Below are 26,556 nucleotides of genomic sequence, written 5' to 3' on the forward strand. Positions count from 1 at the left end.
AGCCTGAATGGCCAAGGCATGAGGATACTTCTCTGAGGAGCTGCCACCTGTAGTTCAGTGGTTCACCACATGGGGCAGCTGCCTACAGATCCCAATAGCTTCTGATACTGGTCACCATTTCCCAGTCAGCTTCAACTGTTGTCTTTAAGGTAGTTCCACTAGTCACAGAGCTAGTGAAAAGAACATAAATTAATGTGGTTGCCAAAGGCACTGCTTTTCTGTTCTGCTATATTGACAACTCCAGATTACTTATTTGATGCAATCATAATCAAATCCATCATATTAACGCTTCTGTTCTTCACTGAAATGGAGGATTCACTTCAGGAAAAGGAGCTGAAGTTAAAATTTGGACTGCTTTCCTTGCACCTATGCAGTCTTTTGGTCAGTCATTTCTTTCCATCTATTAAACTGTTTTTGCCCCACTGTCAATGGTTATGTTTTATTTTAAATCAGGAACTGTTCTGTTGTCTCAGGAGTATTTTCTGAGAAGCCTACAAATAAACCCAGCTATGATTTTAAATCAAAACTTCAGGAAGCTATTTTCTTTGAAGAATATAGAGTCCATCCCTCATTGCCCTCCAACAGCTTTACCATCTATGTAATTTCTCTCTGCAACTCTTTCCCCATTTTGCAGCCTCTATTCTGACAGTCCCTTCTCGTTAACTAATATATTCAGCAAAACTGTTTTACAATAGTTTGTTCTGACTGTTCTGCTTGGATCATACTATAAGTTGAATCCATTCTTCTTTCTAGATCAGATACTGGGCAGGTCAGCTCACCTAACTGGAATAGTCTAATGCAGAGATACCTTGAATGCATTGTCATTTTCCCTATTGTGTTTAAAAAAAATATTTCTCAGAGACTTACTCTGGGTCAGAGGAGTGTAGAAAAACTATCACTGTTGCCCAGTGGCTTTCTCCCCCATTGGAAGGCTTGAAAAATTGCTTTCATGGTTTCTTTACAACATTTTTGGGTTCAATGCTTTTGAACGTGCACCAAAGATCTGCATCTCTATTCAAACAGTACTTTATTTGCAGATCTAGTGAACATGCGGAGCTGCTTTTTTACCATTAGCTCTTTAGACAACTAGTGAAATAAACTATTTTGATAGTTTTCAGATTTCATTTAAGTATATAGTCAAGCATGCTTTTAGCATCCAAAAGTCAGGCCATATCTCTTCATTTATACTATTGCTTACCTGAAACCATAGATATTTTCCTATACAATTGACTTTATTGAGTTCTACTCAGTTTTCATTAAGAGCATGGAAGTAATGGATTGTTGAAAGCTCTAGACAAAGACTACACCCCTGCATTCTGCATATATGGAGTGGTCCAGTATAGCACGCCGCTTCCTGCCCCCGCACCTTTGCCAAGTGGTTGCTGTGCTGAGCCCACTACGGCTGTACTCTGACACAGTCAGACAATTCATATTAATAAAGGCTCTTCTGTACCTCACCAAGAAGCATTCAGAAGCCTATGTTTCTTAGGCACACGGGCTGGCAGCCACTAAGGATATTTATTTTAATGCTTGTCAGATGAATGTTGTTGAAACGTATACCATAGAGGTGCATGATAGGGGTAAATTAAAATTATATTTAACATTATTTACCTTTTCACTTCTATAGCAAGTTACAGAAAGTCTGATAAAGTGTACTATCCTAATGAAAAATCAAACCAAGTTCAATTTATTTCTGAAATCCATTTCATCATTGTTCATTTCTGAAATACCTAACTTGCACAGCTGTTGTGAAGAGCTCGAAAACAATCTCTCCAAACTGGGAAAATGGGCATCTAAATGGCAAATGTGGTTCAATGTAAGCAAGTGTAAAGTGATGCACGTTGGGGCAAAAAATCCCAACTTCAAGTATAGCCTGATGGGATCTGAGCTAGCAGTGACCGACCAAGAAAGAGAACTTGGGGTTGTGGTGGACAGTTCAATGAAGATGTCAACCTAGTGTGCAGATGCTGTAAAAAAAGGCGAACTTCATGTTAGGCATAATTAGAAAAGGAACTGAGAATAATAAAACTGCCAATATCATACTGCTCCTATACAAATCTATGGTGCGACCACACTTGGAATACTGTGTATAGTTCTGGTCACCACACCTAAAAAAAGATATTGTAGAGCTGGAAAAAGGGCAGAAAAGGGCAGCTAAAATGATCAGGGGGCTGGAGCATCTCCCCTATGAGAGAAGGTTACAACAGCTGGGATTGTTTAGCTTGGAAAAAAGGAAGGTAAAGGGAGACACGATAGAGATGTACAAAATTATGCATGGTGTGGAGAATGTGGATAGGGAGACATTTTTCTCCCTCTCTCAAAATACTAGAACCCGGGGTCATCCTATGAAGCTGATTGGTCAGAGATTCAAGAAAGAAAAAAAGAAGTTCTTCTTCACACAACACATAGTTGAACTATGGAACTTGCTACCATAGGATGTTGTGATGGCCACCAATTTGGATGGCTCTAAAAGGGGGTTGGATAAATTCCTGGAGGAAAAGATTTTAATTGGCTACTACTCTTGATGGCTATGTGCTACCTCCAATACCAGAGGCAGTGAGCCTATGTACACCAGTTGCTGGGGAACATGGGTGGGACGGTGCTGTTGCGCTCATGTCCTGCTTGTGGGTTCCTGGTCGACAGCTGATTGGCCACTGTGTGAACAGAATGCTGGACTAGATTGACTCCTGGTCTGATCTAGAATGGCACTTCTTATGTTCTTATGTTGAATTATGGAAGTGTGGGGGCTGCATAGAGGAGGGGGAATTGCTGAAAATTACCCTTTTTGTGGATTCTTCCCATGATTATTTTATTGAAAATTTACAGCATTCACATCCAGATAGTAAAACAAAGCTTGGGTGATTACTATACTAACATTGTAAAGAATAAACTGTGTGTATATGGGGTTGGGAAGGGGGTCGTCAATGTTTTTCTGCACATGTTCATACAATAAACACGGTCTAGTGAATTAAGGAACTGTTTCTCTCTGTTACTAGATAAATGGCTCTTGTGACAGAAAACAAACAAGCACACAACTGTACATGCCTATATATTAAAACATAATGTAAACTATGCAGCTAAAAGGACTTCAAGTAAGACCTAACCATGAAGCTGAAACACTGCTTAGAACAGATCTTGCTCATCAGATTTGAAAAATACAGATATTTAAGCTTTACTGAATCTTAATGTAAGCTGAGAAAATTAATATTGTGTTGTTTCATGAAACAATGTGAGGACAGTTGTAAAGCTGATAACATGAAAATGGCAATACTAATGGAGTAATCAAAAATCTTCAGGGACCTGGCAGGTTGAAAAATCCAGATAAATAAAAGTACTTGACACAATCATTACTTATATCCAGCATCTGTGAAACAGCTTATTGTATTCAGAGTTTTATTGACTTCAAACCTAGAAAAAACATCATGGTCTGATTCTATTAAGAAGTATCAGACTGCCTTGAGAAGCTTCTGCCCTCTGCAAACAAATGGTCAGAAGGTACTGGTGTTATTTCACCCTGAAGTGCAACATGTCTGGGGGTGGCCAGTTAGTTCATTGATGTACAACAGTGGTTATACAGGATTTAACAGGATTCTTCCACTGGATAAGATGTCTTCTCTGGATGGAAGGAGCCCTTCTCTCCACAGGAGGCATATTCTGAATCCAAACCATTATAAGTAAACAAATTACAAGAAAGAAAGAAAGAAAGAAAGAGAGAGAGGGAGAGAGGGAGAGACAGAAAAAACTCATCCTCACTAACACAACGGGCAGTATCCAACAGGGTGCTATGCCCCCACTGATTCTGTTGTGTTCTGCTGATTCTGTTCCCCAAGCGGTTCTCACCATTTGTGCAGTGGAGATTTAGCACTTTGGGGAGCAACTGGAAACAAGCAGAAATGCTCGTTTCTGGAATGAGGCAAGTCAGAGGAGCTTGCATAAAGGAGCTCCGCTGAAATTGCCCAAATCCCAAAACGAGCACTTCCGCTTGTTTTGGGGCTTCCACCAGCAAATGTTAAATTTCCATTGCGCATGTGGTGAGTCACACTTGCACAATGGAATTTGCAGGAGGGCTGCTCGTGGAACCAAACTGGTGGGGACATAGTTGAATCAACAGGGTCACAGTGTCCCATTGAATACTTCCCAATGAAAAACACCGTAAAAAGAGCCACCACCCGAAATCACAAGAAACTAACAGCATTCCAAATAAAATCACACTGGGAAGGACATCTGTGTTAATAGACCATTAGCAAAGCAGATTAAAATAGGGCAGTCAAATATAAAATCCAAATGCCTTTCTAAAAAGAAAGGTGTTTGCCATATGGGGAAAGGCCATAAGAGAGGAATAAGGAGGAAACTTGGGAAAGGACAGGATTCAAATGTACAAATAACTTTGGTTTCAACTGGCCAGTATCAATGGTCTCAACTTTTAAGATTTTCTATATCCCCTGGAAAAACTAAAACATTTCCTACAAGTAAATGCAGCTAACTTACTATAAGAACATAAGCCTTTTCAAGCAACAGATTGTTGTAGGCATGACTTCCTAATCTGCATACTGTTTGCCTAGGGGTGGTAAGGTACAGGCAAAAAAGGCAGCTACACCTGGTAGATATAAGGCATGAATTCTGTGCATGTCCCAATGAATTCAAGATGCCAGTACTACTTCAGATAATACCGGAGAATGGACATAACAGAACCTTATGCATTGACAACACTGCAAAAAAAAAAAAGAAAGAAAAAGATAATGATGTAAAAAATCTGTGGTGCTGCATGGTTCATTTCTGCATCACTGATACAGGACCTGGTTTGTATATGAGAAAATTGTCTGTTCTTCAGATTACTCTCCAGGAAAATTAAGTAATAAAGAAAACCAACATTTATTATTAGTCACATTTTTATCCTGCGCTTGTATAAATAAGTTCAGAGTAGCATACCTAGAGATGTGAAGGCCTAGAAAAAAAGATTTGGCGGGGGGTGGGGTGGAAACAGAGGCCCCTTTTCAATTTTTCCAAGGGAAAATTTGTGGAAAAATAAAACAAGAACCAACAACTTATGAACTATTTTCTCTTTTAGAATACTGCTGAAATGCTTTTAAAGCAAGATTTTAAAATATTGTGTTAGTTGCACTTTAGTACTTCAAAATGGTTTATAATATAATATACAGTACTAGGAAATTGCAGTTCCTGCATAATGTAGACATGTATAACTCAAATCTAATTTTGTAAGCTAGAGGGAGACAAATACTTCTTTTTAAGAGAGCTGGAAACAATTTGAGTGAGGGATCATTGCTTACTTTGTGTATATTTATACTTCATGGAGTTACAAGGATTTTTTTTTTTTTGTATTGTTTCTTCTGTTTCTGGATAATGCTGACTGTGGGGCTGTTTCTAAGCCCAAACAATTAAAAATGAATCTTCTTTTTCTTTACTACATTTTTTTTTTGCTACCTGGAAAAAACTAATATATATTTGATACCTAAGGCTGGAACCTTAGGAATCAATGCTTTCGAACTGTGGTGCTGGAGAAGACTCTTATGAGTCCCCTGGACTGCAAGGAGATCAAATCCCAATTCTAAAGGAAATCAACCCTGACTGCTCATTGGAAGGACAGATACGGAAGCTGAAGCTCAAATATTTTGGCCACCAAATGCGAAGAGAAAACTCTCTGGAAAAGACCCTGATGCGGGGAAAGATTGAAGGCAAAAGGAGAAGGGGACAGCAGAGGATGAGATGGCTAGATAGCATCACCGATGCAATGAATATGGACTTGAGCACACTCCGGGAAAGAGCGCAGGACAGGAAGGCCTGGCGTGCTATGGTCCATGGGGTCACGAAGAGTCGGACACGACTGAACGACAACAATGCTGGAACAGCTTGTCCTCCATCTCTAACACTGGATATATTTGCAATTATTGTTTAAATATAACAAGTACAATTATAACAAATACATTTAAAAAAAACACTGTTTTTTCATGGCTTCAAAATCTGATGAAATTTTAGATCTCTAACCATACCTGATGTGATCTCATTTTATCCTAACTACTCTGTGGGGTAGGCAGCTTAGGCAGCGAAAGAGTGACTGGCCCAAAGTCACCTAGCAAACATCATGGCCAAGAGAGTTTGAACCCAAGCCTCTCTGATCCAAGTCCTACACTTTCTCCACTTACGCTATACTAGCTTTCCATTTTCTCCCCACTATACTGTATTAAATTTCCATTTACTATACATTCACATGTAGTCAGAATTTAAAGACCGCTCAGGAAATGTCCAGTTTTACAAAGATCTCCCTTTTCAAAAGAAATCTACATTCTTATATTTTGTAATTTCCAGGCCAATATTCCCTCAAATCAGATACTGTTGAATCTATTTTCTTCATTACTGGAATTTCAAAATCTTCTGCTTGAGAAATTCTCCCTTTTGGTGTACTAAGGCCCAAGTGGTTACATATTTATAGAAGCATTTCATATGAGCTCTTGGCATTTTGTAATTAGATCCAATGGGTTTCAGTATGAACAGTTAATGAATAAGCAGGAATAGGGCACTGGATGAATGAGAATTGCAAATAAAGTAGGCCATTTACTTAGCTAGGTCAGAAAGATCCCTGACATTCCAGAAACTAGAACCATTCCACTTGACATATGGAAGAACTATAATACGTACATTTAAATTACTTTGGAAACAATTTTTTAAAGGCACTAAGTTGAGCTCTGTGGTTTCAGCTCAGGAAGATAAAAGTCAATTCACTGATAGTGCTTACACCTGAATGGTAGGATTTCTGAATCACAACAACTGAGAGGCCTCAGGGCCACTTCACATGTTGCAAGCAGCAGCAAAAAGCAGCCACACAAATGCACTTGTTTATGCCTGCTGTCACATATTGTAATATGCACAGAAGAAGTTTGCACTTTTCCCCATTTGGAGATCTACTGTAAACGAAAGGTTGTTATGATGAGTGATATCAGAGAGTGAATGTATTTTTAACAGTTGTAAATTATAAGATGAACAGGATCTGCTTTTATAAAACTCAGCTTTACTTTATATCTTATATTGTATCCATCTGTGTCTGTCCACCAGCAGAACGGACACTGCTGGAGGAACAGATTCCCCTCTCCCCTGTCCAGCCCCCAAATCTGTTCCAGAGGGTTGGTTGTCCCTCCAGATCAGATCTGGGGGTCATGCAGGGGTAGGAGTGGGGAAGAGGAGGAAGGAGAAGTCCCATTGCACGAGTGGAAGTCTGCTCACATGAAATTGGATTAAATATACATATTTATTTACTCTAGTTATGTCTTTGAAAGATTTATACGCTGCCTTTTAGGGTAAACCCTCCTGTAAACAAAACATAAAACCACAAAACATAATAAAACAATAAGAACAATAACACAATAAAATTAACAACTAAAACCAGTCAGCACCACATACACAACATCCCCAATATAATCCCAAATCAATTAAAGACAAAGGTAAACAAGTGAGTGTTTAGGGCCACTTGAAGGCCTCTTAACGACTTATGGCAGACATACGTTGGAACAGAGTTCTACAAGCAGGGGACCACTTCCAAGAAGGCCACATTCCTTGGGCCTGCCAGCCTTACTGATCTTACAGGCAGGTGCACAAGTAGGGCCCCCAATGCTGATCTCAGCGTGCCAGCAGGTTGGTTTGGGTAAAGGTTGCATCCTTCATAGCCTGGATCCAAACCATTTAGTGCTCTGAAGCCAATACTAGCATTTTAAATGGGCCCCAGAAATACACTGGCAACCAGTGCAACTGGTATACTATAGGCATAACATGATCTGAATGCTTAGCACCTACCAGTGCTCAAGCGGCTGCATTTTGTACCAGTTGAAATTTCCTTTTAATGGATTAAAACAACGTAATAAAGGGGTAGTTTGCAACATAATATAAATAAGCTGCTTTTGTGGGATGGCACTTTTGTCCTTAGCCAGCTATTTTCATTTGCAAGTCAAAGTATAAGTTGCCTTATACGTACTTAGACCATCGGTCCATCTAGCTCAGTATTGTCGACACCGACTGGCAGCAGCTCTCCAGGGTTTCAGGCAGGATTCTTTCCTAGCTCTACCTGGAAATGCCAGGTAACTGCTTCTGCCTCATCCCCTGAGTGATATCAGCTGTGAGGGGCCACAAGAAATTGCCACTCCCCTACACAACATATCCCTAATCATATTTTACCTTTTAATGGATTTGAACTATAAGTCATTTTGAGAGACAGATTTGACTGAACAGCAGCGTACAAAAAAAAAAAAAAGAAAATGACATAAAAAGGTTACTTTTTTCTGAGACAGAGCAGTTCCTCAGTTTTCATAGTAAAAATTCTTATTCTTTAAAAAAAACAAAAACAAGAGCTATTATACATTAACAATACTTCCATTTTGAAGAGGACAAAATGTCAAGTTAACATTTAATGCTGTATTTTGTATGTTTTCAACTATATGTTTTCCCATTTGCTATCCAGGAGGCAAAACAAACCCTTGGAGCAGAGCAAGAATTCACTTTAGAGGAACTGAAGGAAGGCAATGGATGCCTTTAAACAGAAAGGCACAAAGTGAAGCACAATATATCAAGAGTTCTGGAATGTGAATGAACACCTCAGAAATGATGGAGTACAAATCACAGGTGAGAGAGTAGTGGTCTGGTTTGCGCATGGTGAAGAGTTAGTATTTCTAAACACAGTTTCTTCTAACCAGCTATTTTGCAGTACACTGACTTGGTTGGGGAAGAGGGTGGTCATAATGGGTGCAGTACATCAATTTGCATGATATAAAAATTAAAAGTTTAGCTTACTGCCTTCCTCAAACAGAAAATCCCTCATTATGTACTATAGGGCAAAAGATTTGAAAGTCTATAGTGCTGGGGTATATGCTTTGCTGTAATTAAACTATCCGTATGGGGTTTTGAGATGCACAGTGGCTTTCCAAACTGAATTTTAAAGAAAATTGCCTGGAATTTTCATGACATTGGGGGTATTCTTAAAAGTTATTTAAAGAAAATTGATTTCTGATAGTTATGAATTACATATATAGCACTGACAGATGGTAGAAAATACTCTTTTTGCATGAGTCATGGTTAAGAATACTGTCAACAAAGTTTGAAAATAACTTTCTTTTTTAAGGGGTGATTTATATGATTTACGATCTGATTTAGATGAGCACGCTCCGGGAGAGAGCGCAGGACAGGAAGGCCTGGCGTGCTATGGTCCATGGGGTCACGAAGAGTCGGACACGACTGAACGACTGAACAACAACAACAACAATTTATTTGTCACACTCGTTACCTTCGAGTATGCTATGTTCCTGTCAGACCTTCACAGATTATTTCACTCTGACTGGGTTCACTATACATGGGGTCATTCATATTAGCACCATTCATGGCCAGTAGAATGTATATTGAAATTTCTAGTATGCATATCTCTGAATAAAGATACTATTTGGTTTTCTGACAGTCTGTCTGAAAACAAATGCCCAACTGGAAAGTGTGCAAACCAATCCAATGGGACTTGGGGCTGGTTCATACACACATGCACATCCTTTTTGGGTCAGTGGGCACATTTGGAATTTTGAGAGTGGTGTGGGTGCTCTCACAAAATGGCTGCCATGGAAGCATAAAATGGCTGCCACTGGTCACAAAGTACAAATTTCCCATAAGGCAAACTGGTGAGACCAAAAGAAAAGTAACTTGTCCAAGAACCTAATACAAGGTAGAGGTGGGGTCGGAGCTCCAAAACACAAAACCACTCTCTTGAACCCAAATAAAGGTGGTGCTGGAGGGCAGCCCTTTGCTCCGCAGCATGCCAGCTTCCCACTTTAAACAAAATAATTTTAAAATTCTTAAGAAATAAAATAAAAATAAGGAGAGGAAGGGAGCCTGGGAGGTACCAAGAAAAGTGGCCAAGGGCACATTGTTGGCAACAGGTACCAGGGTGGAGACCTGTTGTGCATCAAATTATAACTCACAACTGAACATGTGCGATATCTCCACTGAAAAGCATTAGGGTCTGAGGCTACATGAAATTCTTTTGATGCAGTTTGAACTATGATGGCTCATTATCACATTCCTATTCTCCGTGGAGGAAATTAAGTAAGAGCTCTCACTTAAGATCACTTAAAATTAAATCAATTACTCTGAAACATTCCTTGAACTACACAGATGTATTCATAATGCAATGCTCCCTTAATTATTTTATCATATTCAAAATCAATATAGTTAAATTCTTTCCGGCATCTCATGCATGCTTATGGATGATATAAGGATTCCAATATTTTTTTAAGCAATTATGAATATGGAAACAAAGAGTAGCATTTATTCTGTATTAATTACCACTGAGAACAAGGGTAATCTTCTATTTAAGAGATCTAGGATGGAGGTGGTGTTTAAGATCACAGGGGTCTAATCGAAAGGCAGTTGCAGAGACGTTCATGTTATAATAATATGAAGTAACTGTTACTAAATTGCTGGCACTCTTCTCAGCAATTCTAATGTGAGCATTTTTTTTGTTTTCTATATTTTTAAAACTGTCATAGCCTCAGTATATTCTTACACATTATTTCATTATTGTTTTAAATCATTTAATAGTGACAAGAATGACTTTGTTGTACAGGTGTTCACAACACAGATAAATTAATCTATATCTACTGCAACAACAACAAAAAGGAAATAATTTTGTCCACAAGTAGGTAGGTATCTAGAGCTGCTGGTCAAGCATTTAAATGCTTATGTATTGTACTGTTCTGTGCCATTACATGGTATAATATTCAGAATCATTAAAAAGTTGATACATACTTAGGGAGCAGTCCTATAGCCCTTAGTGTCTGGGGGGCCATAGGATTGTTAGGCTTACTGGCTCTGAGATCAGAGATGGGACTCTGACCTTGGAGCCAGTAAACTCTGTTCCTCTCACCCTCGTAGCTGGTGTGGAGAGAACCATGCCGATTGCCTCTCCACACTCAGACACCTGAGTGCGGAGATGGAGAAAAAGGAACAGTCATGGGGGTGAGGAGGAGAGGAGACTGGGGAAGCTGCCTTACGCAGCTTCCTATGCTTGCCTCAGCCTCCTTCCCTCCCGCTCCAAAGCACCATGGCTAGATTGGCAGAATCTCCTGTCTAGCAAAAATGCAAGGTGGCCAGAGCACAGAGGCAAGGATCATCTCCATGCTCCAGTTACCCTGCAGTAGGATACTTGGCAGCCTCCAACTTCAGAGGCTGCTGACTATCAACATAGGATTGCGCCCTTGTTTAAATAGAATAGCCTTAGAAACTGAACACAAGACCACCATGCGATATCACAACTGTTGCTGACAATTCAAAGTGCTATTCAGAAACATAAGCCCAAAGCTTCCTTGGGGTTGCACAGAACTAACTACAAATTTGAAACTATATAATTTGAAACTGATAATATTATCAATTTGAGTATTAGATTAAGTTTTACACTACTTATTTGAATATTTTCGACATGGGGAAGAGGGCAACAGACATATATTCTGATAGCTTGTATCAAAATACATTTTCATCATCACAATTTTGTTTGTTGTTGTTGTTGTTCAGTCGTTAAGTCGTGTCCGACTCTTCGTGACCCCATGGAGCATAGCACGCCAGGCCTTCCTGTCCTGTGCTCTCTCCCGGAGTGTGCTCAAATTCATATTCATTGCATCGGTGATGCTATCTAGCCATCTCATCCTCTGCCGTCCCCTTCTCCTTTTGTCTTCAATCTTTCCCCGCATCAGGGTCTTTTCCAGGGACTTTTCTCTTCGCATTAGGTGACCAAAATATTTGAGCTTCAGCTTCATTATCTGTCCTTCCAATGAGCACTCAGGGTTGATTTCCTTTAGGATTGATTTGACCTCCTTGAAGTCCAGGGGACTCGTAAGAGTCTTCTCCAGCACCACAGTTCGAAAGCATCAATTTTTCGGCACTCAGCCTTCCTTATAGTCCAGCTCTCACAGCCATATATTACTACTGAGAAAACCATAGCTTTGATTATACGAACCTTTGTCGGCAAGGTGATGTCTCTGCTTCTTACTATGCTGTCTAGGTTTGCCATAGCTTTCCTCCCAAGGAGCAAGCGTCTTTTAATTTCATGGCTACAGTCACCGTCTGCCGTGATCTTGGAGCCCAAGAAAGTAAAATCTGTCACTGCTTCCATTTCTTCCCCTTCTATATGCCAGGAAGTGATGGGGCCAGATGCCATGATCTTCGTTTTTTTAACGTTGAGTTTCAAACCAGCTTTTGCACTCTCCTCTTTCACCCTCAACAAGAGGCTCTTTAGATCCTCTTTGCTTTCTGCCATTAGGGTGGTATCGTCTGCGTATCTGAGGTTGTTGATAAGTCTCCCGGCAATCTTAATTCCGACCTGTGATTCATCCAACCCGGCGTTTCTCATGATGTAATCTGTATATAAGTTAAATAAGCAGGGTGACAATATACAGCCTTGTCATACTCTTTTCCCAATTTTGAACCAATCGGTTGTTCCATGTCCGGTTCTTACTGTTGCTTCTTGACCCTCGTACAGGTTTCTCAGGAGACAGGTAAGGTGGTCTGGTACTCCCATCTCTTTAAGCATTTGCCACAGTTTGTTGTGATCCACACAATCAAAGGATTTAGCGTAGTCAATGAAGCAGAAATAGACATTTTTCTGGAATTTTCTTGCTTTCTCTATGATCCAGCGAAAGTTGGTGATTTGATCTCTATTTCCTCTGCCTCTTTGAAACCCATCTTCTGTCATATAAGGTTACTTCTTGCTTTAATTTCATTAAAACGAGCCCCATTTCTAAATGCAGAACAGGTTCGGAAATTTCACAACCCGTTCTACATCCAGGAGAGCTTTGAACCTCTGTTTCTTGAACAATAAATCCCAATGCTGTTCAAGCTGTTTTTTGAAACTAAGTAGATTCTCAAAAGGAGTTTTGATATAACATGGAGGAGTGCTTAAAAAAAAAAAATGTAAAAATCCCACTGGACATACACTATTCCTTGGGGTCACATAAAATTGTTATTTGGATCCCTGGCATGATTTAGTTTGCTCCTTAGTCCTGAGAAATGTATGGCTGGGATACAAAGCGTTATGTTAGGCAGCCACAAAGGGTTAGGCATGCCTACTGGGATTTCTGCCTTTTTTTTTTTTTAAAGGACAGAAGAACACTATGATACTAGAATATGCTTTTGAAAGCCACCTCAATATCAAAAGTGGTTTGCTATGTGGCACACAGGGACTACTTTTTGAGCAACACAAGCTCAAAGCCTTCTTGACATACATAACCAGTCATGCAGTTCTCTGGATTCCAGCATATATCTATAAAAATAGATTACTACACATTTCATTAATTTTCTTAAGAACACATGTATTTTTTCATATAACCAACCTGTTCTAACTATAGGAAATAAATGCAACCTGGAAAACGAATTAGCAGCTTGACTCATTTTTCTCCTGTGAGTCAGGTTCAGTAAACTGAACATATCTGGGTCATATTCAGTTTAGACATAAACTTAATTTGGTTAGGCAGCAGCCCCCTGCCCCATTTTGTGTTCCAAGCTTGTTATTTGATGCTAGAAGCTGCCAAAATAAGAATTCCAAAGATTTACCTGCTTATGAAATTAACTGGGTTTTCTAGAACAATGGTTCAGTTCAGACCTTACACCAAATCATGGTTAAGGAAGCTTAGCTATGATTAAGACTGCTATCTGAATTGATAAACCAGTTATGGCTATTGTTCCATCCCTGGAGGTAATTGCATCTAGAGATAGATGCAGCTTTAAATTATGATTTACTTGTAAATTTGAACAGATCAAACCATCATCTGGCATGATGTCTGAACTGAGTAATCGTCATTGCTTTCCTTTAATTTTACCATGCTTCCAAAGACATACCATCTAAATCTCAAGAACATTTCAATATTTAATATTCACTATTCATTTCAGCAAGGATAGCATTATTGGGCTCATCTTTTAAAACTGTTTTAATTTAATACTTCATCCTGTAACTGCTTCCAAATCAGCTTTGAAGCTACAAATGTTTCAAATAATGAACATTCCGTCTACATTTTCAGAAAAGAGAAATCTAAAAAATTCAATTATAAATAACTTTTCTTGAAGGCAAAAATAGTTTGTAAAAGTAAGTATTACATACCATAGTCTGTGATCTTACATGACACCAAGTACAGTTCTTTCAAGTTCTGTCCTTCTTTAGCAATGACCTCCACACATCTGGAATACATACAAATTTGGATTTTAAAAGTGCTTATACACATTTTTATATTAATGAGATACGAATGGCTACTATACTTTTATAAAGTCATGGAGTAATTGATATAATTAAAATTTAAATTAATTGTGAACATATCCAAACCTATTTCAAAGTACATTAGATGCTTACTTTTCAATCTGAGTTTAATAATTTTAGGAAGCATCTTCGATAAAAAATAGATATTTAATAACATAAAGGACTTGTATTAATGCATCATGTCTCACTGTATTCTTAAATCGGAGATATTACAGAAGTAATAACTGACAAAATGCTGAATAGAAACACAACAGGACTTCAGATACTACACACAACAATTGTAAATCTGGGACCTTGATTCAATCCTGGATGTCCAAATTGATTATTACAGGTGTCAGCAAACATCAGAGCATGAAATATCATCTACCACTTGAGCACAAATATTTAGCTACAGAAACATGCATGCATTAGAATGGAGATTTCAGTTTTAATGTTTTTGTTGGTTTCTAACAGAATTATATGACTGCATTTTTAAAGAATGGATTCTTTTCCCTCAACATATCACAAATAAAAAAAAACAAAAGTAAACACAGACATTAAGTTTGTATAATATAAGCAATTTTCTTTGTTTTACACATTTTAGAAATTTAAACATTTGTGTATTTCAGAAGAAACATCGTAATTTTATTACCAAAATGATCAGATTGTAATTGGCAACATTTATCATTAATCACTTATTTTATCATCTTGTGAGTTCCCTGTACAGTTCTCATTACTGTATCCTGAAAACCACACAAGTGAGTCTGAGTATAATTGATGCCTGAACTGGCACAAGTAGAGAAACAAGCAGCATTGCTCTCAATGTCACAAGCCGAATGACATTCACATACCAAGATACTCACATATGCTCTTTGTTACTAAAATTATTCAGTGTAAAACAAAACACCAGCAGTATTTTAAGTTTTGCACAACACTGCTTTTCACCTGGATCATCAACCCTAATGATACCAATTGTAATCTAGTCACAGAATATAGTACAGTATATATTTACAAACAAACTATAACAAAAATGCACCTCAAATGCAGAGCAGTGAATACCACTATGTATTGTCACAGAAGAAAACAGAGCAATAAAATTAATTATATTGAGATTATCACACATATTTCTTTCTCTGGCAAATGTGTTGGTAAACATTTCGGATCAACACTTTCATTTTGTGTACATTTAAACACTTTAATAATTAGATTATTATTAACATAATAATTTAAATACTAAAGTAAGTTATTTAAAAATCAAATTTCCATTACAATTTGTTCACTTTTCCTAGGAAGTGTCTTCCTAATACTCTGTGTTGAATTCGGGTAAAGGTTAATTAATTAAACTGTGTAAACTACAAGCTATCAAGTGAGTTCAAAAGGACCATGAATTATGGAAAATAATTGTCTATTCTACATGCATACATCATTTTTATGTTTTTGGTCTACTTTGCAAAAGCCTGGAACATGGCATTAGTGACAATTGAAACGAACTAATGAGGAAATATGACTACACAGCTTGCAAGAAAAGTGGTCCTTGGAGACCTTGTTACTGTTTGTGATGCACTTGAGCTAATAGGAGCTGCCAGACATTAGTTTAGGATATCTCACTTTAAAGAACGGAGTTTCAATCACCTTAAGAAGTATGAAAGGAAATGACACCATTAGAGACACAGTCTGATCAGGATTCAATATCACAATGAATATCAGAATGTACTACCAGATCACTGTTGCATTTGAATGATATAAATATTTTTCTAAGCAGAAAAAATGTATCATCATTTAAAATGTAAAAAAGAAATCATGAAAAGATAACTGCAAAAAAGATTTAACTATAAAGATGCTGAAATGCATGAGCCAGGAACAGCTGCATAGTTTGAGAAGAATATATGTGCAGATGATTCACAGCAGATGACTGTAAAATTACTGAATAAAAGCTTAATGATGGAAGACATAACCACATTGAGAGCAATATGATTAGCATAAACAACATGTAGGTAGATAGTACAAAAGTATGAATATAACCAAGGCGTGAAAATATTATTCACAGTGGGCATGATCGAGACATAAGCACTTTTAAAATTCTACTGATTATAATGAGAAAGAGCAAAACCTGTGTGTAAAAAACCTGAACATTCTAATTGAAATGAATTATTTAAATGTGCTTAATTTTGGCTCATGTGCATAATATTTATTTATCACATGTTTATCCCATCATTTCTCCAATGGAATTCTAGGTGGCATACAGGGTATCTCTCTTCCCATTTTGTACTCATAAAAACCCTGTGAGGTAGGTTAAACTGAGAAATGGTGGCAGGCTTAAATTTGCAGAGTAAGGTTTATGGCCAAGCAAGATTTGAGCCCAGTTTTCCCCCAGTTCAAGTGATCACTATTCTTTATACCACACTAGCTCTCAAAAGAGAATTCAGTAGATAAACTGTATGAACAAGGATATGAATATTGTTGCTAATATTTGGACACATGATATGTATCCCCTCCCCCAACTGTGAATGGAATGAGTTAAAAAAAAAAAATCTAATCTGCATGACAAATAATGAAAAGCTCTGAATTGTGCTTAGTACTGAGAGTTGCCAGAAAACAAACAACAAAGAGAAAGCAACAAGCTAGGTTTGTTATTTACTGAAACTGATTTTTGAATTATATAAATGGTTCAGTGAATATAAATTCTACAAAGACTGTTACTTCCCTAAACACGTCTAGCACTGAAGATTTGTTTATGATTAGATCACATATGGAAACTGTTTGTCTTCACTTTACAATTATTTCACAACAATTCACAGGTAATTGTATCCAGACTTAGTCATGCTTAGAGAAGATCCATAAAAATCAATAGGACAAAAGAGTCATGACTCACTGATTTCAACGGGCCTATTCCAGTGGTATTAAACCTCAGGCCCACCATTCTGATCACCTCTCTATTTTTAATGCTGTTCTGTTTTTACACTTCCTACTTCTTCTGACTTGCTGTTTCTAATCTTCTTGTCAGATCATGTCTTCTGTCTGATCGATCCCATATCTTTCCCTTGGCAATTTACTTCGGCAATTCCACTCTCTAGATATCCACATTGTTTAAACTATAGCAATCTTTTTAAACTTCTTAAAATTTTCTTTTGTCTTTTATGTTTTTTTTTCTAATTCATCTCCCTTTTTTATGGCTCAGTGCTTCATTTCCTATTCTCAACTTTCCTCACTCTCTTACCTTTACTTTCCGCATATATAGTGCCTACTTCAGAATATAAACTAGCAGACAGGGACCGTTTCTAATTACTTGTTCTATCTATGTATGGCACCTGTAGGGGATTGATAAATATTAAGTAGTATTACATGTGAATGTAGTCTCTGTGTGTTACAGTATTAAAGTGGCCCACATACTCCTGAGTAACTTAACCTCCTTCATTTTTGATGGAATTACTGTTGTGGATCTTCAGCGCACAGCACTACTGCTATCTCTTCACTTTAAATTTAAAAAGAATACTGGGCTCAAGACTTCAAGTGAATTTTATAGAACATTTTTCAAGTTAAGATTTAGGAAAACCCGATACTGCTATTGGAGGTACTGATTTACATTGGGAAAGACTACTTCATTTATTAACTACAGCGACTTTGTTTGTTTGTTTGTTTCAAGTACAGACTTTTCACAATTCCCAGTGCTGGTTTATTCAAACAATTCATCAAAGCCATTTTTCTTTTCCCAAAAAGAGTCTTTTGCAGGAATTAGCCAGTTTTTTGAAGCTTTTTCTGAATCAAATTCCTCCAGCGAAGAACACACCACAAAATGCTTTCTGTACCTTTACACCTAGTGATTATGATTTTTTTAAAACCTATCAGCCAAATATCCATTTTTAAAATATATATATATATATATATATATATATATATATATATATATAAAAATAAAAATGATGAGGTAAAATAATCTTTTAGGGTGTAATCCTATGAATGTGATGACAGAAAAAGTCCTACAACTCCCAGCATTCTCCAGCCAGGTATATAGGATTTCTTTCTGTCTAAACATACATAGGATTGAGCCTTTAAAGATTTTACCTTGTCAAAAGTGAACCCAAAGAATCAGGCCAAAGTAAAAAGATGAATACATAGGATTTCTGCAAATAAGAGCACCATCAATTCCAATTACCACTGTCAGCTACTTTTACAGGAAATCCATTTCCCATAGGTGCCAAAAATTGTAAGTTACATCCAAAGAGATGCTTGTGCAAATGGTAGGTACTTCTGCTTATGCAAGGGCAGGGGTGCCCCTGATTTTTGCCAACTTACCCCTCCAGCTGCGACCCATCTCAGTTTCCCCAAGAATGACAGAAAAGTCTCAGTCTATGAGTGGAACTGTGCTCATAGTTCTTAGAATCCAACCAACTGCCTACTACTTGTATCATTCAGCTCCTAAAAGGTGTTTACAAAAATGGGTTTGGCTTAATGTGTTCAGTATAATAGCTTACGTTGTAGCTAATTTGAACCTAAGATGGAAAAACAGCAAAAGCATTTTTGACATGGAGATACTCATATTCAAATTCCTGCTCAGTTCTGTAGGTCAGCCATTGGATGTCTGTGTCAAGGCACTATCATTCCATCACAATCAGAATGTTGCAAGAAAAATATGAAATATGCTGTAAACACTCAATTCTGAATATTAGGTCCCTCTGTCTTACAGTCTTTTCAGCTTAAATATCCAAGTTTTATTTGACCTATAAAAGTATTAAGTGCTTAAGGGGTTATGGTCATTAGGACTGCGGGATCCTTCCTTTTCAGATGATAGGAAACTGAAACTCCCCTCCACCTCCCCCATCAAGAGCAAATGAATGCCTACCTACCATTGCAGGATGGATGAATTTCGTTAACAGTTTGTGTAAAATTATTTGCTCATGATCTCAACGAAGTGTTAAAATGGCAAAACGTATTTATTTGTAGGCAATTCTTTTTAACAGAATGAAAGGCAATGGATCACAAATCTTTAATCAGCTTTTGATTACAAGTCTGAGAGCGACATCCAATATGAACAGACTTCCGTTCATGTAATAAGTGTTCCCCTCCCTCTCCATCTCATCTCCACCCCATGCCCCCTACATTCCAGAGCAGATTTAGGGGAGACATAATCCGTTCCACCAACAGTGTCCATTCTACTTGCAGATACCATTAGAGTTCTCCCTGAGATTTAGACAAAAAGGTTAAACTGACTGTAAAAATTCTGAGGAATTATGCTAGAGCCTTTTGAAAGAATAGGCATGATGTAATTAAGATCTACTACCAGTCCCTTAGATCCTATTTACAGTATAATAGTATTGTATTTGCAGCTGGATTGTGGACATGGTGTAAATCCGGTGGGACTTTCCCATACTCTCTTTCCCCTGCAGCCCCCCACGACCTATAAATCTGCTCCAGAGGGTCCCCCAATCTTCCTGAGCAGATTTAGGGTGGACAGAGGGCTGCAGGTAGGAGGAAAGTTCATTCCACTAACTGGCAGAATGACACAGTTGGATCCAAGCCTAAGGCATTTTGAGATTAATTTCTATAAATGAAAAATTATTTTAATTTGATAATCACCAAATTGAACTCCAAAGGGTGAACAGATAAATGTTCTTTATTGGGCTCAGAATGTAGGGTCCTTTCTGTCTTGAGCACTCACCAGAGCCAAACCCTGAACGCAGCTCAGAAGAGGTGCAAGACGTTTCTATTTGGGAAGGAATATGGTACCGTTAAATGTATCTATTTAATATATCTCATAAATCAAAGTGGTTCACACTGCAACAATTACAAAAATATAAACTTGTACCATTAAAAAAAGAAACAATCTTTAATTAAAAACTCAGTAGAAGAGAGGGAGAGGGAGAGAGAGAGAGAGATGGAGGCTTTTATTCTGCTTTTTAACAATGAATGAATTCAGTTGTGGACACAAACACACAAAAACAAGGCTTAAAACTAGTCACAACATTTAATTATATAAATCCGCTGATCCAACTTCCAGTTCATATACACTCAATTTGAAATACTGAAATCATCATAATCAGACCCTTGAGACATACCTCTGGGAGAAACAACTTCATTTTTAGTTTCAAATCACTGGGGAGCAGTTTCCCTTAAGGAGTCCTAAAACATATCCTTCTGGCTATATTTTAATTCCTATGCTGGGACTGCCAGTTGCAACAAAAGCCAGCAAATGCCTGCCATAATATGTTGCTGAAAGGAAGGCAAGTCTAATACCCTTAGTCAATTTGAGAACATTTCTTTTCCAGCTCTGTCAACTACAGTTTATTTGTCTACTCTCAGTAAACAAACTTCAAGTGGGCTTTATATAGGTCATCCAGCAACAATCTACTTCCTACTGTGCCAATGACTTAGTTTTCACTAGAGATCCCTCATGTTTTTCAACATCTACACTGGGAGAGGTTACTGGGATGTGGCCATCAACATGTGGATAACACCCAGTGGGTGACATTCAGCTGATGACAGCTCTACCTCTCCCTTTCATCTAATACAGGTGAGGGAGTTGATGTGCTGAACCAGTGCTTGGGCAGGCCAATGGACTGGACGAGAGCCAATAAACTGAGACTCAATCCAGACAAGACGGAGATACTTGTTCTGGGTGGTTCATCAGTCCGGTTACATGGTGTTCAGTCTGTTCTGAAGGGGAATGCACTCTCCCTGAAGGAACAGGTTTGTAGTTTGGGGCTGCTCTTAGATCATCATTGTCAGTTGAGCCTTGATGGCTCAGAATGTCTTTTTATCAGTTTAGACTGATATACCAACTACATGGACTTGTGATAGTTACTCATGTTCTGATTATTGCAATATGTTATATGTGGAGCTGGCTTTGTAAATGGGCTGGAAAATTCAGTTAGTTCAAAATACAGCACCTAGACTGCCAACCAGTACTGGGAGATGTGATCATATTCTGCCACTATGTTAATTTTGTTAATACCCCATGTTAATTTTTTGTCCCAATACACTAGAAGTATTTGATGTGAAACATTTGAGGAAAAACATTAAAGAACACTTAGGACACAATCCTATGCATGTTTAGACATAAAAGAAGTCCCGCAACTCCCAGCATTCCCCAGACAGCTGGGGAATGTTGGGAGTTGTAGGACCTTTTTCTGTCTAAACATGCATAGGATTGCACTCTTAATGTGACCTCAATGTTCTATTATGTAGACATTTTTATTGTACTACTTGTACTAAAGACAATGGCACATAATTCTCTTACAACACTTTATTTTAAGGAAAAAAACCCCAAAGGTAATGAAAATGGTTGATACACTAATGAATTTTGGCAACCCAAAGAAATGTGCATGATATACTGACAACCATGCATCTATTGCAACAGATGTCCGCTCTCTTCCACTGATGTTTTTGGGGCACCTTCAGTTTCCCTCTACCTATCTATTAGTTCTACTTCACACGGAGACATATATGTATTTCAGTGACATTTATGTATTCTCTCACTTAGTTGCTAGGGAAAATCACATAAAAAACACTAATTACAACTTTGAAACCGCCAAGCTTACCAAATATTGTATTTGCAGTTAGCATCCATTCACTGTTATGCATGAACTTTTGAAATGGGAAATGTTCTGTGTAAAAACTAAGTACTGCAAAATTTCTATTTTGGAAAATTTTCCAACCCATATCACTGACTGCAACATTTTAAAAAGATTTCTTTTCTGTTATTAAAGCCATGTGTTTCTCTCTGTGTGTAAATGTACAATTAAAATCCTTTTTAGTTGCAACAAAATAATAATAAAGAGATGAATAATTAGGTTCTGCCAAATTCTGTCCACTGTGCTTTCTGAAACGATCTTTTTCCTGAGTCAGTATGATGCAACAGTAGCAACTTATTATGGTCTCTGCATCCTTGTGATGTAGGAGCTGGGGGCTAGATCTTTGCTAACAGTTCCTGTAATGGCCTTTGTGGACATTTGGGTTTGATCCAGACATAGTCATACTGAAGAGGAGGCATACTTTTTTGGGCTTGTCAACACATTGGGAATATCAAGAAAATGCCATGGACACCATTACAAAATGGTTGCCACTGGGGTTGTGGCAAATCACAAAATTTACTACTGCGACAAAAATATCTCTTTCACCAAAAGGCAAAACACAAAGCCACAGTTTCCTGCTCCAGCAGAACACCTATTTCACAGAAAGGCAATCTGAGGAGGCAAAAAGACAAGTTACTTGTCCAGGAACCTGAGAAAAAGGCAGAGTGGGAGTCTGGTCTCCAATTGGAAGACCACATATTTTTCCCCACAAAGCACAACAAAATATCCATTTCACAGCAGGAAAAATGATGATGCTCAAATAACCACACACAGGCAAAGCATTACCTCACAAAAAAATCCACAAGCACCCTAAAATCCCACAAACACACAACCCACAAAAACCAGACATATAGAAACAGAGAAGCAAAACACGCCCCCCAATGCTCCCTGCAACAAAGAAAAGCTTTCCCTCCCATACAAACACACAGGCAAAACACAAACGTACATTCCAAAACAAAATACAAAAGAACCCACAAGAACACCCACACCCAAAAAACAGGTAAAAGCACCGCATAGACCAAACACCCCAACTTGCTCTCCCCAGCCCTGTTTAAGGCAGTTTTAGCAAGTGGCTGGGCAATTTGAGAAAGGGAAAGCACCTTGCCTATGGATCTTTGGGTCTCTGAGGCAGGCTGGTCTCCTAAATGCTCCTGAGCACCAGTTTGGAGATCCACGTTACAAAATCTGAGTGATACACCTATCTTTTGGAGGAAGATGAATGGAAAAAACCCTCAAGGATACTCAATCCCCACCTGCTGAGCTTTGTTTTCAAAATGGAGCAGTTTTGCAGCCCACTGAAAAAAGGCACAAAACTTCCACATGTGGCTCAACGGCTCTGGAAACTGCCACTGAACCTCTCCTGTGCTAACATATAGCCACTCAGTATACTCCAGTGTTTTCCCTAGCAGGCTGCTCCAATGGCTAATCAGACAGAAGGGGAAGGTATGCCAAAGTCTTTGGACATGCCTAATTACCTCCTTGGATCTTACTTATGTTATTGTTAGAGATCTGAGTAATTGGTCCATTTTTATATATTCTGAAATATATAACTATCTGATAGATTGAGGAAAAATGTTCCGAGAGTAAATAAGACGGAAGGACCTGCAATTGGCCTACCCAGAAGTACAAATAAAGAAAAGTCCAAGATGTTACCAGTAGCAAGACACAACGGTAATAATTTAACTAATCATTGGGGAGTAATAGTGAGTACATACAGTCAATACTTCATCAATACAGGAAAAAGCTTTTCTGTCTATTGTTACAGTAAATTTCTAGGAACACAAGTACAAATTACAGAATGGGTTTCTTTTACGATATTCCTGCAGTTTATTGAAGTTCTCTGCCAGGAGTAGCAATTACAGCTTTGCAGAGTGTTGATATTTCTTTTATTAAAATGATACACAGGACTGTATACATACTTTTGAGATGTCCTTATAATGCAGCAATCATGTGCATGAGCATCTTTAGCAATATGCTGAAATTACGTTTTACATTTATTTTTAATTTTCATTTTGTTGTTCTGAATCTTTACAATATACATTGGCTTCTAACACAACCATGAAGGCTTATAAAACAAGTTTGCATATATAATCAAATATATTATTTGATTATATATTTCAAGAAAGTAAGTAACTCTTTCAATGGGTTCAATCTAGCTTTTATTCCATCAGTGGGATAAAAGTGGAGTTCTGCTCAGAATGCTCCTGCTGGAAGGGGGGCGCAGCAATCTTCAATTCCCCCCTCCCTCTGCAGCCCCCATCACTACCTCCCCCACTGTTCAAAGCATCCTCCAACCCTCTAAAGCTGATTTTCAGGGGGCAAAGCAGATTCCCCTGTTAGATCAGAAGTCCCTTGCAGATGGAAGGAGCACTTCTGTCTGTGGAAGGCTTATGCGGGATCAAAGCCAATGTCCTTATTTTTGAACCATTCTTTCAATGGCAGTTAACTTTGTCTCCTAAATAAATAGCCATATCTCAGTGAATATCTTAGTATTAAATGTTAGCAATTTTTAGGCAGGCAGCATTCTTTATGTGATGATTATAAAACACTTCTCCACCTCTGTGCCAACAAACATTTTGCAGCTCTTAACTGATTTCACCCTAGGTTTTTTTCACCATCGAAATAAGTATCCAACTGTCCTAACAAAATTACCAAAGAGTCGTGAGATATTGATTGGTGGATCATTAATGATATCATGGGACTCACTTCTTCCCCCAAAATGTTTGTTGTTGGCCACTCCCACCATGTAATCGGCTCTTAATGAACCACATCTCTAACATGGGGTTGGACTCGATGGCCTTGTAGGCCCCTTCTAACCCTACCATTCTATGATTCTACCATTCTATGATTCATTTATCTTCAATATCAGGGTAAATTTTACTTAAACAATAAGAAGTTAAATACCATTGGTACAAAAATTATAATTATTTTCTCTCATATTAATATGTGGCGATAATGTAAATTTTAGGGTATACATTTTCTGCCAGCCTGATCTGTAATTTGGGGATCTAAAATACCCTCCCATTTCCATTAAAAACTTATGCCTGGCTGTGTTTCTAGCAGCAATAAATATAAATTCTATTTGTACATTTATTTTTGTACATTAAAAGTCGAAATGCTATTAAAGTTTACTGAAGGGGGTGGATCCAGATTGAGACCATGATGTGGGAGAGCTGGCTTTCATTCTTAGTCCGTGTTGCAGTCCCAATCCAAATTAGCCCCCCCGCCCCGGTTGCTATTTGCTCCAGGAGGGAAGCTGCTATTGGCGCCAATGTCAGCTTCCCTCCTGGGGCAAATAACAATGTATGTGTTCCAACTGGGGCAGACTGGGAATGCAGAGAGGATGCTTTAAACCCATTTCCTTATGTTGCAGCCCCGATCCAGATTCTTTCCCCCCACAGGTAGTCTTTGTAAAGAAAAAAAAAACATGCAAGGATCAACCATGTGATTCCCACCACATCTAGTCAGATCTTAAGTCAACCCCGAGTTCAAATCAGAACACTGGAGGCAAACAGGGAAAGGTTTGCTATCTAATTAGTCATTAATTTCTCAACAAGAACCACCACCTTGGTTTCTTCATTACAAGACAGAAACGGAATCAATTTCTTAACTTAGTGTGTTGCAGTTAACTAGTTAAAAATAATCCACAATTCTATACACTGTGGCAAACACTGAGAGCCTAATTGGGGGTGCACAAAAAACCTCTTTAAAAAATCTGCCTGCAAAATTTAAATGTATAATTACAGGTTACCTAAGACTAAATGGCCAATGTGGCCATGTGGTTTCTACAGCTATTTTGTGTGTACAAGCACCGAGGTTTTAGAAATTATTGCATTGGGGTTTGTGAATTATCAAATGCCTCCTTGTTTATTACAATGAGCCTAATTTGCACAACAACTACTAAACAGAAACTATTTTGAAAAGTAGAGAGAGATTAATTGATTTGGCTCAAAGAATGCAATGTGGTACATATATATTGTTCACTTCAGCGTTAATGCCCCCTAGAGCATAAAGCCAATTAGCAAAGTAAAATAGGGATGCAGACATTTAGGAATGGATTTCTGCATTACACAGCATTTTCTCAGGCTGCGTATAAGCACCACGCATTCTATTTCCCTTCTATATCTTTGGAATATTGTGATTGAGAATGTGTTCTCATTTTATGCCATAGTATTTACAAAGTTGTGATCATCAAGGATGATGAATCACACTCACAAATGATTAGGAAGTGAATGCTTATTTTCCAATCTTGCTATTTGTGCTTCTATATTGTGTTTTATATCTTTAAATAGAGAAGGAGCTACAGGCCTGCTGACAGCTAAAATAACACCAATGGTGCCCCAACCTGTACATGAGTACCTTTGAAACAAGCATGCTACCTTGTAGAACAGAGTAGATGCTAGTGTCAATTTTAAAACCTAGAGGGGCATCAATAAGCTTTCTGTAGGCAGCAATATACTTGTGCTGAGGATTTAGAGCAACTCTGCCTTTAGCTCCCACAGGTGTCAATATTCTGACAGCTTGGAAGGTGTAGCATCTAGAGCCACTGCAAAAGGATCCTGGACTAGGAAACATGTTGTGGTGAAAAATTCATTTGGTATCACAGCACAGAAAATGAGTTGCTATGTTATCTAGGAAAGATTAAAAGATATCTCTGAGCTCTCTATAACTTCACCAGTGCTACAGTCACACTTAAACATTCTTCTTACCTCCTTTTGCCTCTGGAAA

At 38.1% G+C, this 26,556-nt stretch overlaps 1 protein-coding gene across 5 annotated transcripts in view; it reads right to left on the reverse strand.

The window, feature by feature from the left end:
* The window catches only part of FBXL17 (F-box and leucine rich repeat protein 17), a 253,495-nt gene that overhangs the window by 77,723 nt on the left and 149,216 nt on the right, over positions 1 to 26,556 (reverse strand). For 3 of the 5 annotated variants that reach the window (XM_084833836.1, XM_084833839.1, XM_084833837.1), the window contains one exon: positions 14,129 to 14,205. In XM_084833836.1, coding sequence (XP_084689962.1) covers positions 14,129 to 14,205 — 77 coding nt within the window. Of the gene's footprint in view, positions 8,331 to 14,128; positions 14,206 to 26,556 lie in introns of those variants that run through there. The other 2 variants (XM_084833840.1, XM_084833844.1) reach the window with 2 other exon arrangements.

This window comes from Heloderma suspectum, chromosome 2 (genome assembly GCF_057233095.1).
Source record: "Heloderma suspectum isolate Gila_16-S chromosome 2, 16-S_ref, whole genome shotgun sequence".
Lineage (NCBI taxonomy): Eukaryota > Metazoa > Chordata > Lepidosauria > Squamata > Helodermatidae > Heloderma > Heloderma suspectum.